General features: G+C 44.2%; 1 protein-coding gene across 1 annotated transcript in view; it reads left to right on the top strand.

Moving 5' to 3' along the window:
• The window catches only part of LOC108570461 (titin-like), a 74,444-nt gene continuing 53,523 nt past the window's right edge, over positions 1–20,921 (top strand). The window contains 11 exon segments of the mRNA XM_017932323.1: positions 1–281; positions 2,472–2,851; positions 3,765–3,987; positions 4,069–4,356; positions 4,566–4,693; positions 4,782–4,954; positions 5,145–5,514; positions 5,790–6,210; positions 6,473–8,703; positions 11,789–11,925; positions 19,556–19,856. Of these exon segments, the coding sequence (XP_017787812.1) occupies positions 200–281; positions 2,472–2,851; positions 3,765–3,987; positions 4,069–4,356; positions 4,566–4,693; positions 4,782–4,954; positions 5,145–5,514; positions 5,790–6,210; positions 6,473–8,703; positions 11,789–11,925; positions 19,556–19,856 (4,734 nt within the window). The 5' untranslated portion in view covers positions 1–199.

Genomic DNA, 20,921 nt, shown 5'->3' with positions numbered 1-20,921 from the left:
TCTGAAGACAGCAGTTCGGGAGACAGCTCGCGAGGCTTTCCCCTCTTTTTCGCCACCGATTTCGAACTCGAGGGGCTCGTCTCGATCGATGACGAGCCATCGACTATCGTTTGTTCGGGACACGTTGAAAAGCTGGCCAGGAACGGTGTGAACGTCGAGCCAGGCTCGACGTGGAAGAGGAAGAGGAGGAACGGATATCATGGGCAACGCCACCACGAAGAGTCACTACTCGAAGAGCCTGCCTGTCGCTGCTAACAGGAGGCCACGTTGGGAGGGATCAGGTAGAGACACTGCTTCTGAATGAGTTTGCGTTGCTTGTGCCGTCTGAACATTTCCTCGGAGAGGGATGACGAGGGATCGGAGGGATCGACGCGTCATCGGTCGCGAAACCGATCGCCATCTTGATCGATACATATGTACAGTAACGACGACGACGAGATGCTCGATGTTCGAACACCAGTACATGTCTCGACGTTTCGATAATTCGATCCTTGGGCGATCTACTCTCCTCTTCTCTTTCCATTCGTGGATTTTGGAAATTTCGCTCGGACGGGGAGGATGGGGTGTGAATATCACGTGCATGCGGCGTGACTATGGGGTGCGTCCGATGACACGGAGCTTCCGGTAACCGTGTCGCGAGAGTGACGATGCTTCGTGTGCTCCGGCCTGTCTCTCGATTGGCTTGCTTCGATAGTGGGATGATCGCTAAAATTAGGCTGCTTCTGCCGACAGATCTGTCAAGCTAGCGCAACGTTTGAGTGATCGACTATGGACCGCGATTGCGAGGGGTAATTAGCGAGTTCGTTGGGTCAACGGGTTCGTGGAAGTTCGTAGATCGTGGGACAGTTGTGAATTTGAAAATTTAGGTTGCAGTTTTTGGAACGACGATGCGTAATATCGTTTTGGTAATTTCTACGATAGTCAATGAGAAACTGTATCCCTGTCAGTGGAAGCTTCTATGGAGGTTTATCTGGAGATCGTGTATTTACTTACTATCGAATCAACCGGTGATCCAAAATTAACTCGTGCGCGTTGGGGGCGTTTATTTTAATAGCCGATGGTGGGCCTGTTGAAAGATGGGCTGGGAGCACGCTACTACGGTCCTAAGATATGTACAATGTACAGTATCTAGAAAAAAACATTCTTATCTGAGGTATCGAATCTTGCTTAATTTCCAAGAAAAGGAGACTTAATTTTATCTCCTTGTCTACGTTAAAAATCACTTAAATTACTTATTTATCAGCACATACAAAATAACAGAGAGCATTTATTAATCGTTGCAAGCAAAGAAAACAAATGAAACGAAACGAGAGGTTGAATCGAGTCAGGTGTGTTAACAACGATATTTCCAATCAATTTGTATTTTTGCTGGCAAGTGTTTACGTCGTCTGAGATGAGCGCAACTTTTCCAATGACTAACGAGCAGAGAACGGATGGAAAAACGTTAGGCATGTTGTAAAAGAGTATCGAAGACAAGCCGGGGCCGGTGTCCGATGTCGGCTCGTAGTCTCGCATAGTTTTCCTACCCTGAGGATAGCGAGCCCTCGGATTGCCAAACAGTTTGAAATTTTATTTTGGGAGCGCCACCTGCGGACCTGTGTTAGAAATCGTGCTCTCTACACGTATATGAGCATCGTTCTGGCACGTGCGAGATTTCCGTGAACTTATTAACCAGAGGACCGCTTTATACACACGTCGTCCAGGTTTCGCGACGTCGTTCCGCCGAAATATATACCGTGATCTCTATTGTTGCGATTTTAACGGCTGTTGAATGGGGGAAAAATGAGAGCAACAATTGTGGCTTGAGAAGTATGTAGCTGGGAGGATATGCGAGGTAATTGGGGGAAAAGGGTCGATCGCGATGGTCAACCGACGGCACCGAGCCAGAGTATGTTCAAAATAGTGAATTAAACAAATAAATCTTCCGAGAGGATACTTAGTTGTATCTTATACCACTGCTTTAACATCAGCATCTTGAGCCTCTTTAGCTGGTTGGAAGCTGTGAAAAGAGGCAAGAAGATGAATTTGTGTATCTGAATTTCGATGGAATTTTGAATGAATTTTCGATGGAAAACTCTTTTTCAATTTTTGTAAATGGAAACTTTTTCTAAGGGAAGAGGAAAGGCATCGATGGTAATCGTTGAAGCTCCTTACAGAAATTAACAAAGTAAACTCAAGAACTACTTTACACGTCTACAAAATTCGACTCCAAATAAGGTACAAAAAAGTAAGAAAAAGGACTCTGCATTTGCAATTAAAAAGTGAACCTTGGATCTGCCTTGCAAACTTGCAAAATTCAACTCCAAATTAAATTAGAAAAAAATAAACAGTTTAGCATATTAAGTTAGAAAATGAACTTAAAAGACACCAAATTCAAGCTTGAAAAATTGAATAAGAGAAAACGAAGGGAAATAAGATGTTTCTTTTTTCCTCATAAACGGAGAATGAAAAATTGCGTTCCATCGTTTCAGGGCTTCCAGCTCCGCCAGGAAAGCCGATTTTAATACCAGGAGCAGACGAATCGCAGCCGGATGTGGTGGCCATTCGTTGGGAGAGGTCACCGAGTAACGGTGGCTCGGCCATCGTCGGCTACCTGGTCGAACATCAAAGACTCGGCTCGCAGCATTGGGTACGCAGCACACCGGGGCTTTGCACCTTTCCGGAACTGACCTTGAGCGGCCTCGAGCCAGGATGGCGCTACCAATTCAGGGTCAGGGCTCAGAACGCGATTGGTCTGTCGCGACCTAGCGAGATCTCCGATCCTCTGACTGTGACATTGCAGAGATCAGCCTCGTCTGCACCATACTTCGACCTTGAGCTCAAGGACACGATCATTCTCGAAAGCGAACAGGTCATCTTTTTTGTTAATTCGTTTTTTCTAAAAAAAAAAGGAAAGAATTGTTTGAGAAGTCTTCCTGAGGTTTCCAAAATTTTGTATCCTTGAGTTGTTTTGTAGGTGAGAATGTTATAGAAATGCTGAAAATTTGAATATGTTAGGGATTGGGTTTATGACATGGACGCCTGTTTACGCTGTTTTTGAATGCGCCTCTTTTTTTCTTCGCGTTAATTAATTTTTCTTTCAAATTGGCCACGAAGACCAGGAAGCGTTTTATGGCTGCAGAAAAATAAATTTTCTGCGGGCCACATACCTTCCCGGTGCCCACTCGTGAACATTCAATAGACCTTTCGCGTCTCCCTGACCGCCCAAAGTCCCGTTACGCGCGGGCTACCCTTGGGCCTCACTCCCCCGCCATCGCGACATACCGCCACCCTGCCAACTTGGAAATTCCAGGGTGGGCGGCATGCTCGCGGGCCAGGGAGAACCGTCCAAGAGGGTAGACCCGTCCTCGTTGGCGGAAACCACCACCTTGTACCCGTACACCCATTTATAAATAAGCGCACCAACGCGGCAAAAAGACGTAACGAACACACACCACCTAAAATTGTCACTCTTCAACATAAAGCCTTTGTCTAAAGTACGTGCAAACTTTAAGTCACCACGACTTCACACCAACAACCACCGACAATCCTGGGCCACCACTCTCAAGCATACCGCTTGTTCGAAGCGCACGACGCAACAGAATATTCAATTTGTTCACAAAATGAATTTATCAGGATCCTTAATGTATTTAAATGACTTTAATTTACTACAGAGATCTTTCATTTCTTGTGTCATGAATTAAGGGTAACTTTTTTAAGGGGAATTTTTTCACTTTTTTCACCAATATACAAGGTAAGCCCATTTACCCAATTTCCACTTCTAGGCTGAATTCGTGGTACGGTTCACCGGGTCACCGCTCCCAAAAATCTCGTGGTTCAAGGATGGCTTCGAGATCTTCAGCAGCAGGAGGACAAGAATCATCACTGACAGCGGTAGAAGCGTTCTCCTGATTCACCAAACAGCACTGAACGACGAGGGTGAAATAAAATGCACAGCTACCAACAGAGCTGGTCACGCTAGCACCAAGGCGAGATTGATTCTCGAAGGTTCAAAATTGCACTTAATTCCTTCCTTCGCACAAAATACAATTTATCAGAACAATAATCCTCGATATTCCCTGTAACTAGCTCCTCCAAAGATACGACTCCCACGTCAATACGAAGATGGCCTTCTCTTCGAGCAAGATGAAACGATCAGACTAAAGGTGTCGGTAGCCGGAAGACCACCGCCTTCGGTTATTTGGTACCACGATGGAGAAGTTATATCGAAAGACGGAAGGCATATTTTCGAGACCATGGATGGTGAATCGATCCTGAAAATCCCCGATGCTAAACGAATTGACAGAGGAGAGTACACTGTCAAGGCTATAAACAAACTTGGAGAGGACACTTCGTCGTTTTTGGTTACTGTAACAGGTGATCTAACGCAATTGTCTATATATATACGATAATTATGTGAAAATATTGTAGGAACCTAAGGAAAAATATTGAGGGACCCAACGGGTATCGAACTGGCTTAGCAAGCCGAGGCCAACCACTCCCTCTCATATTGCCCCGTGTCGGTTTCCTATTTTTGGGTACGGAGGCCCCGATACTAAAATATAATATTTTGTTCTCATTCTCAGATCGTCCTGCAGCACCTGGAAAAGCAACAGTCGTGATGACGTTGGGAAGATCGGTGACGTTGTCGTGGAAAGAGCCTGAGGATGACGGTGGTTGTAAAATTGGCACGTACGTCGTCGAATATTACAGGGTTAGTGATAACAATCTCACTATAATTACCTTTAACTAATGAACATACTCTGATTGGCCATTTGTTCATTTTAGAAATTGTTTTACAGGTTGGTTGGGACGTGTGGCTAAAGGCAATCACGAGCAGGCAGACTAAAGCGACGTTGTCCGAGCTAATCGAAGGATCTGAGTATAAATTTCGGGTGAAGGCTGAGAATCCTTATGGCATGAGCGAGCCTAGCGAGGAGAGCGACGTAATCTTCATTCCAGATTTAAAAAGAGGGTATGCTGATTTCACAGTTAAATTATTGATATTAAAATTAGCCAATAATGTCGTGTGTCAAATTTTATGAAAAATTTCAAAGTGTTTGTTTTAATTGTTCTTCTAGAACGGAAATTATTGAAGGGAATAAAAGATCATTCTATACTTTTCAATTCTAAATGCAAATGTCATACTTTCTCTGCTTGTCCAGCATAATGGCACCCTCGTTGAGCGGAAAGTCGCAGAGTCATCGAGAAATCAGATCACGGGAGAAACGAGAAGTGAGTTTCGCTGTGCCAACCCAAAGAACCAGAAGCCTGACGAGGGAAGAGGATCGTACTCGAAACCAAGATGACGATGTGCCTTTTGGACCGGCTAGTCGATCAGTGTCGGCTCAGAGACTCACGGGAAGACCGTCCAGAGCTGACAGCAGGGTGACATTTGCTTTAGACACGTTGGACAAGTCAGAACCACCTGTTCCTCCGGCAAGATCGAAGGATCATTCCACTCCGAAGCTTGAAAATCGCGTTGAAAATCACATGGATCGCTCGAGCGTTAACGCGGGTGTACTGAACGACGAGGCAAGTATCGATATTAATACGCGAGAGATAATTATCCATTTTATAATCATTTTTTTAAATATTTTTTTTCATATGCTGAAGTTCACATTAAGAGGGTGAAAATCGCAATCATATGAATTACTTTCCTATCAATTTCTCTCGTAAAACATTTTTCAATTTTCCCCTAAATCTGCGTGTGTACATTGCACACCTAAACGCAAAATAAAAAAATAATTACTCTTAAAGTTGCTAGAGTAATTGGCAAATATTGAAAATTTCTTTTACGTTCGAAACAGAATTTGATTCAATCCAAAGAGATCCCACCAATGCCAATACCAGTGACCACCGCAACACCACCAGTGATGGACGAATTCAGCAGACGTTCAGCGTACAGAGAATCGCGATCGCGATCGGTTTCCGTGACCAGAGAACGCAGCATGTCTCCGTTAACGAAAATTCAAGAGCAACGTGAAGACGAAATTACCTTGACTACCCCGGGTATTCGTCCCTCGATCAGTCTAACCCTGAGAAAGCAAGAAGCAGTTGTCGACGAACCGTTAATACTGAAGAGTCACTCTTTGGACGAGAAAGACTCGCCTGCTACTCCCAGAGAAGACGACGACACTGTCATGCATGGAAGTTCAGAGTTCATGCTGATTCTGTATCCTCAAGATCAGGAACAGATTAAGAAACTAGATGGTAGGCGAAAGAGTTTAGGTGAGATGGTATCACAATTGGAAGCAAAGATTTTTCTACTCGAGGAGAGCAAACATTCTCTAATAAAAACGCTCGATACCTTGCTATGCTTTTATTTTTCATTCACTGAACGCTATTAATTTACGCTTTTTAATTAAACTAGTCGCTTAATATCCTTGAGTAACTAAATTTTATGATTTCACCTAAAACTCCTGCTGGCTGTGAATATTAGAATTCATAAAATTACAGGTTCAATTTTTCCTAGTGATTTTTTGTTCCACAGAATTAGGACAAGTCGTAGGAGGGGAAGCAGAAGACCTCGAAGACCTCATTCCACCTCCCATGTCTCTCTCCCTGCCAGAGCTGTTCAGCGCGGAGCACCAAGTCGTAGAAACTCTAAGAGAAGCAGTCAGTTCCACCGAGTTGCTCCACGAGCGAGCAATGGAACGTTTCCACCGAGCGGTTGCAGCTGAAGAAGCCTCTGAAGCAGCCAAACGAAAGAACCAGATCGAGAGAAGAACAGGAGAATTAGCTACAACAGCAACTGAAAAAGACACTACCGAAGCTGACGTCCCAGACGGTCAAAGATCCCTTTTCAAACGTAGACTGTCCAATCCGACCGTGACTACACAGAACTTAATCACCTGGCAGTCGAAGAAAAATCGCAGACGATTGAGCGACAGTCAAACGGAAACGATTAAAACACCCTTGATACTGTTAACCTCTAATTTACTACCAGACGTCGAAGCACTGTCGGATCCTAATCTCCCCAGCGATTCAGACTCGCCGGTGGTGCAACAATGGGGACTGGACAGCCCAGAAGTCGCGGTTACGCCACTGCGCAGGTGGCACGAAACCAACGTGCCATTGGTCGTAGAGAAACAGGAAGAGCAATCGATACCTTGGCAGGCCAGCGCCAATGAGGAGGCTCCGCGCAGCGAAGGGGTGGTTCCAGAGGCTCAGATACTCCCGCAACCGGAAGTGAAGCAGGAAGAGGTAGAGTACGAGGAAGAGGAGAGCATAGAGACCTCGGAGGAGTCTTCCGGAGAGATGAGCAGCGCTGATAGCGAAGATATAAAGCTTCTCAAGGCGAGAATCCTCGCCAGACAGGTGATGGACGAGGAAGACACTTATCATCCCAGCGGAAGACCTATTCCTCACGTCGGAACGGAACCACCGCCGATTCCTCCGCACAGAATCCCCATCGTCGACGTCACACCGCCTACGCCGACCGACAAAGTCGCTCCTGTGTCTCCAACTAGCTTAGTTCCAAAGTCGATCCTGAAGAAACCTAAAGAGGAACCGATTCCTGTGAACAGCTTCGGTAGGCCAATTCCGCCGGAGAAGCCTATTCGAAAAACGATTCCCCCTAACGTGCATCCTATTCAGAAGAACGAAGAAGAGGTCGCCGATGCTCCGGAAGAACCTGTTGCACCGGTCGAGCCTGTCAAGACACCCGTTATATCAGCTTCCGACACTGACAGCATGCTGTCTGCTGGAGAGGCGGCGCAGAATCGCAGGATGCAGGCGAAGCTGCAGAAAACGGCGACGCAGGAGGAGGAGATCGACGAGGAGGACATCGAGGCAAGAATGGCGGTCGTTAATCATTACACGGAGATCGTGAGGGAGCATTCTAGTCGTTTTAACTATAGAAGCTCGGAGGAGAGGAAGCTTGGAGATAGCTTGGCTAGCTCTAGAAGATCCTCCTTCTCCGAGGATCAGGATCAGAGGAATCAGGTGAAGGAACGTCTAGAGATAGTTTCGGGAAAAGCGAATGAAAGACAGGATATGAAAGAAGTGAAACCGAGTAAAGCAGAGAGGTTCAAAAGGATGGACGAGATCGACGTGTACGAGAAGCCGAAAGTTAAGAAACGAGCTCGTTCTCGAGGAACGACACCTGCCAGAGATGCTAAGCTCGCGAAGGAGGAACGACCAGGTAGACCGTCTTCTAGGAACGAATCTCCGGCACCTAGATCGAGGAACGTGTCTGTAGAGAGAGGGAGAGCTTCGTCGAGGTCCTCGTCGAAGACCAGAGCTCGAGCTCCCTCGCAAGATCGAAGACCTCCTTCGAGAACAGGCTCGGAGGAGAAGAGATTCGCTCGAGAGAGATCCGTGGAGGAAGGTCCTCGTCGATCGAGAAGATCCTCTTCGAGGTCCTCTTCGAAACCTTCCTCGAGGTCCAGTTCCAAGGATAGAAACAGACCGGAGACACCTGTGGAAGTGAAGATGGAACGTCTGCAGAAGGCTCTGGAGAGCAAGAAGTATCGATCTTCCAGACGAGGCTCTGGATCGCGGAAGGCGCATCCTCAGACAGCTTGGCGCGAGAGTCGATTGAACGAGGAACGATTGGCGAAAGAGGCTGAAGTGAACGTCAGATCGACGGTGGAATATGTAACTGACCTGACGCTGTTGTTGGCCGCCGTTTATATTTATCTGTTCAAGAAGGAAGCCCTGGCGATTCCCTTCATCGCGTTGATCCTCTACAGAAGAGTCCAACACGAGATAAAAGGGAGAGTGGCCGATGGCTGGTGGTGGTCGAAGCGGAAGCAATGACGACGTTTCGAGGCTTTCTTTTCTCTGTTATAGTCGCTTGAATTCGTGGAACCACGGCTGCGACGGGTGTATGTGTGTCGAATGATATTTTTAAGGGAAAATTCGCGGTGCACGCGGAAGAGACCAAGGTACAGAAGAGATTCTCGACATTCGACATTTGGAACATTGCTGCTGGTGAAGAAATTGTTCGGTCCAGATGATGGATTTCGAAGAACGGACTGTCGACCTTCGGTGCTGAGACATTGCGACGTGGATTCTCGACCTTTAGGGTTGCAGACTTCGTGATGCATCGTGGCAGGCTGTCAAGTGCAACGATACATCGATCGCTCGGTGGAGACAGTTGTATTTCATTGAGGAACCAGAACGAAACACGTACCAAAGATTGAATAGCATATGCTTTAAGAGAGTATATTTAACGAGAACCACATATTATTATAAATTATTCTTATTATTCGTATTGTTACTATTTATTCCTATTTATTATGAATATTCTTACTCGTTAAATAAACATGTACATAACTGTTGAATTTCAAATTGACCTTTCCGGTATGTACAGATCCGTCCTTGTGTTCCCGTTGTTTCCTGCTCGATTAGGATGAAATGTATGTGAGCATTTGTGAATTGGTGAAATTGTAACGGTGATAAAGATCGAAGGATTTTTGTCGGTATCTGTCACACCTGAAATACGACTAACAGTTATAGGATCCTCGGCCAACAAATTTGCATATGTACATTCTACTTTAGCGCACGTACAGCTCCTCCCCGAATCATGACCACGACAATTACGATGCCGCTGGCCAAGAATCTGCCGTTCCTTATTTAAGTCTGACGCTCTACTTCACCGCAAAACGAAGCCCTAAAGACATAAGCCATATAATAGTAGAACTACCTGTAGCCATTTCTGTCATTCGGACCTGGCTTTCGCGAACTCCCGGTTAAAATGAAATTAGAAAATTTCCTGAAAGATACGCCAAATTCTTCGCTACATTTTCGCTGAGAAATAGGATCAATTATTTTTCATTTGAAATTAAGACTTTACTTCGTCCTGCGGAAAATCCGTCAAATTCTTAAATTACGCGAACGTCGATCGCTGGATTCTATTTTTCATTTAAAATTAAAACTACGTCCTGAAATTTGCGGTTCGAAAATTTGCGAAAAGTCCGTCAAATTCTCAAATTACGCGAACCTCAATCCCTGAATTCTATTTTTCACTTAAAATTAAGACTCGACTTCCTTACCGAATCGATCGTAATTCACACATTCACGTTTAAACATAAAATCTACTCCCCCGAAATGCAATCATTGAAAATTCCAAATTTCTCTCCCAATCCTCCGCTGCACCCCAACAGGAAGCTCCCCGTCAAATCATCCGAAGCGGAAGAGAGAAAAAAAACGAAGAAGAGAAGAGAAGAGGCGCACCAAGAGACGAACAAGTTATTCGGAGATAAAAAACACCGATGCGCCGAGTTACATCAGGGATAGATAGCAGGCCAAAGAAAGAGGGGCGCACGGGGAGTGGCGTGCCGCGGAAAGGGGAGAAAGAGGAGAAAGAGCGAGGGAGAGAAAGAGAGGGTGTGGGAGAGAGATGCTGTGGGGCCGAATGGAGCGTCGCGAAGGCGCATGTGCGCGTTTCGTTAAAACGACGAAGCCGAGAGTGGCGTGTCGAGACGATTTTAGACCGGAGCAGGGCCTCCTGCCGTCAGATTTCGTGGCGCAGGGTGTACTGTGCCACGGGTCACCACAGAGTAGAGAAGAGGTCGCCGGAGGGAGAGAAAACGGAAGCTTTGGCGGTCGAGGCGCCGGAGGCCGCGACCGGAAGGAAGTGCAGGTTGCCCCTTTGATCGGACAGAACGGGACAAGCAGCGTGGTCTCTTCGCGAGTGATGTCAATGCGAGGAAGAATCGGTCTTCGTATCATCTGACGAGATGACCTTAACAGGTAAGAGCTGCTCTAACGTGGCGCGAAGGAAAATCTTCCGTGTGCTTTGTGTGTCTTTGGAGAAAAATTGAAAAAAAGAAAGAAAGAAGATCTATCGTAGAATCGTCAAATTGCTCGGCAAAGTTCGATCGTTACACGTGTAAAAGTTGAGTGAAAATGTACGAGATTTCCACGCTAGATAAGAGTATAACGACGTGTTTTTAGCATCGATGACGCCGCAAACGAATCTCTGTTTCGTCTGGGGCAGAAAAACGTGCGGATCTCGTTCGATCGATGATGACGTTCGGTGACGAAATTTGTTTGGATCACTGGTCGTTGAATCTTTACTTCTAGCTGCCAGGTGGAGGGTTTTTTTTTATACTCTCGACGTAGACGCGTTCGAGATCGTTGTAGGCAGGTTGCACGATCGCTGTTACATAAAAATTTCGAGGCTGGCCGGTGGTCCCGACAGAATCTGGCGGCAGCCGGGATTTATGCGCGCCGCGCACTCCACCGACCGGTAATAACGCGCGTTTACGAGAACGAATCCGCGTTAAAAATAAGAGTAAAACTAATCTCGATCGCAACATGGAAGGGAGTGAGGAAAAAGTCTGAGAAAATACTCGAGATCTGATCTCGAGTATCGCATGGGAGAACGGAACCGAAGTGTCCGAAACGATCCTAGACATGTTTATTTTTTAACGCATTTATTTACCACTGTGCCGGTTTCTAATACGCGTGTACTATAATCGTCTAAGAATTTCTCAAAAATCCACATAAATTTAACATCCTATCTAATTATATTTTATCAAAACGTTTTTGGCTTAAGCTTTCACCGCACAGGTATCTATATTTACGCCCGCGGTTTCCGCGTGCACTATCGTTTTCCGTGGCCATTTTGGAGACCACGTGAGCGTCTAAATACCAGGTAGCGTTCGCGAATAATCAATTTTCGCCTACGATCGAAAGACGTTTGCAACGATATCTCTCTCAAAGATCGTGTCTCGTGGCTCTTCTTCTGATTGGAATAACAGACTAATTCCCGGCGAACGTTGTCACCTCTTCAACGAGTATTTTCATAACCGATCTAGTAACGACCCGTTTTATTATGCAATTCTTTGCAGACCAGACGACGAAAGCCAAAGGACCGCCGCGATGGCTGGAGCCGGACCAGGTACTTCCGGTTCAGGGACGCGCCGGCGAGGACATCGTGATAGAACCGAAATTACGGTGGTCCGACGTTTTCGACGAGCTACGATTCGAACTGTGAGAGTTTAATTCATCTTGGACAATTTGGTTTTTTTTTTTTTTATTTCTAACATATCCCCATCGACCTTACAATTCATAAACTCTAATTATAAGATCTTATTAACCTTGTCGCGATTTACGACCGAACATCTCTTCGACTTGCATGCAATTTTTCGTATTTACTATTGAAATTGGAAGTATAGTTTCTACACTGTTGCTGCATACATAAAATGGTGAAAAGTGCCCTTGAACCAATTTTACCTGGCAATGCACCATTCGATAGCTTACCAAGTTTAAACCCCCTATGTTAACCGGGAGAGTAGTTACAGGGTAAATCCGAATTACCGGTTTTTACCACAGTTTCCCTATTTAACGGTATGCAAAAATTCTAAGAAAATTCTAGAATATTGTAGACGTGGTTATTCACGGCTGTGATTTTTTTCAGATGTTTTCGTTGCAAATCCTAAGTGCAGAAAATCAAAAACGTAGAAAAATGTCGAAAAATGCAGATCTCCTTATGTCTTGTCACGTCTTCTGTAAAAGTAAAAATCTAGTGAATCGAAAACTTCCACCCGAAATCTGCATTTTTCCACATTTTCTTGCGTTTTTGATTTTTTGCACTTAGGATTTGCAACGAAAAAATCTGAAAAAAATCACAGCCGTGAACAACCATGTCTACAATATTCTAGAGTTTTCTTAGAATTTTTGCGTACCGTTAAATAGGGCAAATACGGTAGAAACCGGTAATTCGGATTTACCCTGCAACTACTCTCCCGGTTGAGATAGGTGGTTGAAACTTGGTGTACGATGTTTTCTTTTGGTAAGCTATCGAATGGTGCCAGGTAAAATCGGTTCAAGGCCACTTTTCACCATTTTATCCCGCTCTACCCTTTGATCATTTTAGCAGAAACGTTGCCATAACGCCGAGCAGTTGTCACTAAACATTCGTTTACCGGTTTCTAGCGGAATTCCACGTATGTCCCACTTTGTCTCGATACAAGTACCAGGGAAATTATGTAACGAGGATAATTATAGGCGTGAATCGATGGAACAAGGATCGAGGATCGGAAGTTCGAAACGGTGGTTCAAGGGGCAGGGTAAAGTTCACGAACCCGAGCGTCGTTTACTTCACGTACTACAATGATCTGAGCTACGCTGTTTACGCGTTATCGTTCATTCTCGATTATTGGCCCTAATTTCGGGTGGAAACCTTGAAACGTGCCAAGGATCAAACGCGGTTTATTTCGAGCTGTCGCGCACTTAATTTTCGCGGAGTACCAAATTACACAGCCGTCTCGTGTAATTTCGTTGCGCGACTTTTTGCATACGATGCTAGCGCAAATTTTCCAATGCCAGGGACGTGCTGTCTCTTCTCATACCCCTTTCGCAAATTTTCTCAAACTTAATCGGGAAAAGCTCGAAAATTGCCAATTATCGATTTAACCTTGAGATTCAACTCTAGTTTCAAAGTTTACTACTTTGTAACGTAGGAAGTGGACAAAATTGTATGCAAATTGATCGTCACGTGACACTGAATTGATTAGGGTGTTCCGTTAAGGATGACGATGAGTTTGAGTGTGAAAATTGTTGGTTCAATTGGGGTAGAGGGGTGAACGTGTTTATTCGCGTGGAATCTAAGGTAGTTGGTCAGTAATCGATAGTTGGGTTGCCTAGGAAGGTGAAAGATTCGGTGCATAGCTGTTTGAACGCTTATTTCGGGAACTGAAGACATGACCTCATCTAGCCTCGCCGCTTAAATAAGACGAGAAAGGTGACGGATCAATGGTAGTAATTGTTGTCTTTTTCAGACGATTCGTCTTCTGAGTCACTTCTTCACCTGAGCTTTGCCGGGTCCTAATCTTCGAGTACATCTGTTGAGACGTATTGTTGGAGGAGACGTGACAACTGTATAGTGTAAAACTTGTCGAAGAGTATGTTACATACATATGTATCACATTATGTACAATATTATATAAAATTTATGGTACCATACAAAAGTTCTTTCTCACATCGAGTCTATTTTTTGCCAAGTTACGATATTAGACGAGATAGATTTGAAATGGAAACCTTGATCTCGATATACATCGATGCTTGAAAATCGTGTGGGAACTGAAAGAGTGAAATAACGTCTCGTGCATGAGATACAAGATAACAAACTTCTCCAAGATCGTTTCAAAGACAACTCGAAAAGATACATGTACAGTTGCAAACGCCACTTTGTTGAAACGAACAAAATACAATTCTCTCAACATATGTACTCAGTCGACACGTACAAAATTTAAGGAATCGTGGATAAAATGTGTTTTAAATCAATTTTAACCCCATCGCTGCCACCGGAAAATCGGTAGCACGCTGAGTAATGCGTTACGGGCCGCATATGCTGCGTCACTGGCAGCGAACGTGCCTAATCTCTAAATCGACTCAAACTGTTTTCCAAATGAACTCAAATTATCCTCCACATCAACTCAAACTATTCTCAAAACTGACTCGAACTGTTCTCCAAATGAGCTTCGACAAAACTTTCTCGCTCCAAGGACGAGAAAAAGCTCGTTACTCCACAGCAAATACTCGAAATACCGTAAAAATGGTTGCAAAAGCAACGAAACAGAGGGGGAACGCTCAAACCTAAGAATCGTCATTTCCCGACCATACAGACGCTACGTCATCTCGACGACGGAAGCGTTTCCCTCGCGAGTTACGAAAATTCCTACGCGCTTTGACGTTCCTCTCGCTTTGACCATCCCGCCCTTCCCCCTTCGGTTCTCGCGATGCAAGCTAAATTCGACCGAGCTCGAGATTTTCGCAAAAAGACGAAAGTGGCGCTGCTCCTTAGGCGTCCACGTCCATCTCTAGGATGCTGCACGCTCCTCTCGTTGCTTATAGTTTCCTTCGAGAACTATAGCGGAAGGTGGCGGATGTGGAGGTGGAAAATCGGGCGCGGACGACCTGGCGCTGGCATCTCGCTATCAGTCTTCCGAGGGAGCGTCGCGACGATCGACGAGCGGCCAAAAATCACCTCCGGACCTCTCCTCCCCTCTCTTCTTAATCACCGTTCTATCACACACCATTAACACCACGCGTCGAACGACAAATTCGAAGCTACAAGAGAGGTCTGAAGGGGACGATCTAGATCGACACGCTGGTTGACAGATCGCTCGGCGATCGGACGCTACCCCCCCTCCCAGATTATTCGACCACCTTTTCTTTCTTTTCTCGTCGGTTTGCAACTACTCTCTCCTATCCCTCGTTAACATCGAACGACATCGTGTGTGAGCACTTCTAATTTAAAAAAAGAAGTACCTGATAAGGTATAAGCTAGTTCGTGACGAAAATAGAACAAAGAAGAAGAAGAAGAATCCTGGTGAACGATCGAGTTTGGCCGTTAGACCGATGGTGTGACCAGTTCATGTCCAGCTGGAGCGTCGAGTCGGAAGTAATCGATAGAATGAGGATCAGTGTCGTCGTGGTACCGATAGCCTTGGTGAAATCATCGTACAGACGTGCCAGGGTCGTCGGGCTCGAAAAGACGCTTCTCGGGTTTATTTTTGCCCCCCTGTCACCGTGTGTACCGCCGATATCGCCGCGACGACGATAAATAACGTTGACGGTGATTGGCAACGATGTGACGGGAGAGCGAGGGTACCGTCGATCGAAGAAATTACAGACGACAACAAGCGCAGGACAAGGAGGAGATCTCGAGAGGGATCGATGCATCGTTTCGGTTTCCATCCACCTCTTCGTCCCCTCTTCGATCGTCCTGGTCGGTACCTCCGCGATATGGGATTTTTACGCTTCCACAGAGACGCTTCGCTCGAGGAATTCGCGAGTGAGAGGTGGTGACTGGACGTTTCGGTACGCGTGTGGATAGATCTTGATCCGAGGTGAAAAGGGTGTCGATCGACGCGGTGACATGGGGAGCGACTGCTGCAAGTGCGCCAATGGCAACAAACCAGGCATCGCAGGATCGTTTAGGGATCGTTCTGGATACCGGTAGGATATTGGAAGAATCTTCTTTTCGATCGGCAATTCTTCTGCGCGGTTTTTCGTTTCCTGTTATAGGCGTACTACGGCAGGATTATTTTAGAATTCGCGATGTTTGAGAAGTACGGAAACTCGGTGGTCATAAGAAAAATAAATTCGACGATGATGAGGTACGAGTGTAAGTTCGAATGATCGACGAAGGATATTTTCAGGGTAGAATTGTTGCTCCAATTAAACCGCTTTTTGTCAAATCGTTACACCTGCCATTCAATAAGATGAATGCTAGAGAGAGAATTCTTTAGCATGCGTAATCCAAAATGATCTAGTTATTACGTAAAATCTCGCGCTTTTAAATATAGAAATTGAACGAAAGGATACGAATTTTTCCTACAATTCTTCAAATTGCATCTTTCGTACAGGTTTGAAATAAAAAATCCAATTCTGCATGGTGAAAGAGTAGAACGAACAGCTTCATCGATCAAAAGAGGATTGCCGTAACCTTCCCACGGAGGTTTCTCGGATCCTTGTGAATTTTGAAGGGAACGTGCGCGAAAATTGTACGCTTCTGTCTAGCGGCATCTAAATAAAAATCGGTTGCACGCTTCCAACGTATTTCGGGCAAACAAATGATCTAGAGCGCCTCAAACTCTTGGCATTGCTCTACTGCCCTATTTTCGTCGCCTTTTTACTCGACCGCAGCGAGCATGGCGGCGGGCATGGATCTGTCGCGTCCGATGGCCGCGGTGATCGCTAGAATGCGAGTATTGATCGGATTTTTCCGAGTCCACGGTGTTCGAATCATTCAGATATCTCGCAACGATCTAGAAATACCGTGGCGCGAGAGATCAGTGGTGCAACTGCGTGCGATTGACGTAAGTTCATTGGGAACGCGCCGGCCACGACACGATTCTTCGCGCTTTTCCTCTCTCTTCCTTTTCTTCTTGCTTTCTTCTTTCCCTCCCCTGCTTCTTCGTCGCCGTCTTCTCGAGCCTCTTGTCACTCTGAAAATAAAACATGAACAACGGCGAGCAGAACGCATACTCGAAACAATGTAAAATGCTTTTGTTGCGTTGTGGAATTCTTTATCTTTACGGGAAATGGAAAGTGCGGATGTGAAGTTTGGAATGGGATAGAAAGTTGGGAAAGACGTTTCAATGGTTCGTTGTGTGATTCTCTGATGGTCATGTGACGAAGGGTGAAATACAATGGAGATGATTAATTGATTTAACGCGGCAGAGTTAGCAATAGAACGATGGTTCGTAGAAAAGATGCTTGGAGAACGTTCTTCGATGAATATTTTTAGGTCAAGATTCGAGCGGTTACAATGTGGTCATTGATAATATTACTCTCGTTATTCGTTCGACGACTTGCATTGTCTGAAATGAGTTCATTTCGTAATGGTGGAATCCTTAATACTTTCACTACGATAATGACAAAATGAATAAGTAAACTTTCAAATTCGTCACTATCGTCACTTCATAGTAACACAAAAGCAGCCTTCATTCCCAAAATCCACAGCAATTGAACTTCCAAATTCTACCACAAAAATTTTCAAAAAATTCGTTCTCCACTTTGATGATCAGGCATAGTAACCGAAAAGCAGCCTTCATCCCCAAAATCCACAAAAGTTCTCCACTTTGAAGATCGACCATAGTGACCCAGAGACAACTTTCATCCCTAAAATCCGCAACAATGAAACTTCCAAATTCCAACACAAAAATTTGCAAGAAAAAATCGTTCACCACTTCAATGACCAGGCACAGTAACGCAAAATCGGCCGTCATCCCCGAACCCCAATCACCTTCCGCCCCTATTTATTTTCATCCTGCAGCTTCTGCAACACGGTGAACGTAAACGAGCCGCGACAAGATCGATCGAAGATCACGGAACGTGGAATTTGTTTCTCGGCTAGACAAAATAGACATTGCGTCACCGGCACGAACGTAGTAACGTTTCGTCGGCGACGTCGAGCAGCGTGGAGGCGCCTGTGCAAGCAAGCGCCTCGTCGAGGGTGCGTTTTCGCACGTGCACGTTGCGCAAAAAAGAAGTTTCTCGCGTATTGAATGAGCAGTCGCAAATAATAGACGGTCGAATCTTTCCGTCAGTCTGCCACGGTGAGGAAATAGAAAATAGACGCTACGACGATGACCATCGGTCCGATTGGACCTCGGCCATCGCCCCGACACCAGGTAGAAACTGACATTTGGATATTGCAAAACCGGCCTCGTTTCGTTAGAAAGCGGTTCCCCTTAGCTTTCACGCTGCTGTTTTCTTTTCGAACAATAGTATCCACTTGTAACGTAGATGTAAATTTGTTAATTTATCGTTTCTTCGGTTATTTATTTTTTTCTTTCTTGGATGATTTTTTTTGTGGTATTATGGTATTAATTGCGATGTCGAGATTGTAGAGTGTTGGGAGATTAGTATGATGTACGAGGATCGTACAGGGTGCGAATTCGTCTCGTTTCGCTCTGTTGTTTCGAAGCACGCGATTCGTTCCAAAGGTATTTTTAGGTCGCCCACGTATACCGAGAAATCGTAACTCACTGGCGTTATCTGCGAAACACTTGTCTTTGATGAAATTCTGAATGATGGGGGAAAGGAGGGACGAGAGCTTTTTCGGGACGATTGAGGGTTGGGTTTAATTGTGAGAATTGGGAAAGTTTGTGTGCGTAGGATGGGCAAGTAGTACGAGTCAATGATTAAGGAACTGAATTGGACCAAGTTAACAAACTTTTCCACTGTGTTCGGTTTAAATTACAGTATTGCTAAACATACTAAACTTCGTGTTGCGCAATTCCTTTAATTAATTGTTACAATTTTTGGAACATCGTCAGGTACAAAATATTGCGTATCTATAAGATGTTAAAAAAATTATTTGTCGATTTTATAGCTTATTTTTGAAATTCTTCATTTAGGCAGTTCGTTCACAATTAATAACATTGCCAGTGCTGTCAAATTTTCACAATATTATTGATCATGTGCGATACTAAATGGAGGATTAATATTGAAATTGAAGATTGACGAATTTCTAGATTATTTGCAAAAATTTTTTGACGACTCTATAGCTTATTTTTGAAATTCTTCATTTTGGCAGTTCGCTCACAATTAATAATATTGCCAGTGCTGTCAAATTTTCACAATATTATTGATCATGTGCGATACCAAATGGAGGATTAATATTGAAATTGAAGATTGACGAATTTCTAGATTATTTGCAAAAATTTTTTGACGACTTTATAGCTTATCTTTGAAATTCTTCATTTAGGCAGTTCGTTCACAATTAATAACATTGCCAGTGCTGTCAAATTTTCACAATATTATTGATCATGTGCGATACTAAATGGAGGATTAATATTGAAATTGAAGATTGACGAATTTCTAGATTATTTGCAAAAATTTTTTGACGACTTTATAGCTTATCTTTGAAATTCTTCATTTAGGCAGTCTGCACATAATTAATGCACATTATTAATACTGTCAAATACTGAAAATATTACTGGTCACACGAGGTTAACATTAAACGAAGGATTGATACTGAAATTGCAGATCAACAAATTTTTAAATAATTTGAAATCCAAGTCTCAATATTGTCGTTAAACAGAGTAGATTAATATTATTTATCCGGCTGCTGTAGGTGTTAATTAAAAGATTAACTTCATGACAGAACACGCGGAGATGTATCGATACCGTCCGATCGATACCGGGTGCAGATGCGAGGCAACGTGGTCCAGTTGACACTGAAGCAATCGCAAAAGGACGACACAGGACACTATGCTCTGATGGCTACTAGGGTCGGCCAGGGATTCGACAAAGGATCATCCAAGAAGATTCACCTCAGCGTAGATGAAACGATTTCAGAGGAGGGCGATCCACCAGTCTTCTTGCGAAGATTGACCGATCTTGTGGTGAAGGTTGGCACCAGGACCAGATTTCTCGTGGAAATTCGCAGTTCGTCCACACCAAAGGTAATCGCTCGTTATTAACCAATTAACAGTAATTGTGTGAAATTTTATATTTATGTGAATTCAATATTAACAACTCTGTAATAATAAAGAATTACTAACAATCACCTCCTATATTCTCGCCTGTAGAAAAGCAGCTACATTTAATTATGACTGAAGGTGTAAAGAATTAAATAATTACGACGACTGAGGAGCATTCACGAATAAGGGCGTATCTGCCAAAATCGTGCTGTGAGATATTTAAGTGACATTTTCTTTCGTCTATAGAATCACAATATAAAAAAAAGTATAACTTCTAAAATAAAATTAGTAGAAAATAAATAATCGATTTATTTGAAAAATCCAAAATATATTCCAATAGTGAGTGAATGCTTCACCAATTAGGAAATTATATCAATAAATCACTGTAATAACTACACTACGGACTTTAATGCATTTATAGAAAATTTGAATACACAGTATGCACATAACAAAGAACAAAAAAATTGCCTACCCAACTTCTATCTTTCTAATTATACTCCTAAAAACATAAATTTGCATAAAAATCCACAGCCTAGCAATAACTAACCTTCACCTCCCTTGCCCTTACTTAAAAAACAGAAAGCAGCAAGAAAATGAAGTTGCAATCAAAACTGATCCTTAATTAGAAATTAAGGTCCTTAATTAAGAGAAGTAACCTTCGTCGAGTGACCAATATTCCCGAACAATTACCGCGAACGCCAAAACCACAATGTTCGTCGATTCGCGACGAAAGAAAGGACAAGAGTCCCGAACGTTCGAAAACTGGTAGGCCGAGTAAGGCAAGGTGGAATCCGTGCCAACGTCGGTGATTAACCCGGAAGGGTGAGTTGAAATCACACGGTGACTTATTGCCACGGATTTCTACTGGTTCCACTGTACTCGACGGCAGACGAAGCGGGAAACACGCGCTAAAAGGGAGCCAGCCGAGGTCCATGACCCGGGATTCAGAGACGGAAGGCAGAAAAGGAAGATCGTTACGCGGTCTTGTGCGTCGTATTACGACTATTATTACGCGCGCGCGTATACTATAGTCTGAAACTATGCCCG

Source organism: Habropoda laboriosa, unplaced genomic scaffold (assembly GCF_001263275.1).
Source record: "Habropoda laboriosa isolate 0110345459 unplaced genomic scaffold, ASM126327v1 scaffold84, whole genome shotgun sequence".
NCBI classification, from domain to species: Eukaryota; Metazoa; Arthropoda; class Insecta; order Hymenoptera; family Apidae; genus Habropoda; species Habropoda laboriosa.
The sequence above is the reverse complement of the archived record's forward strand: the minus strand, read 5'-3'. Positions and strand labels throughout refer to the sequence as shown.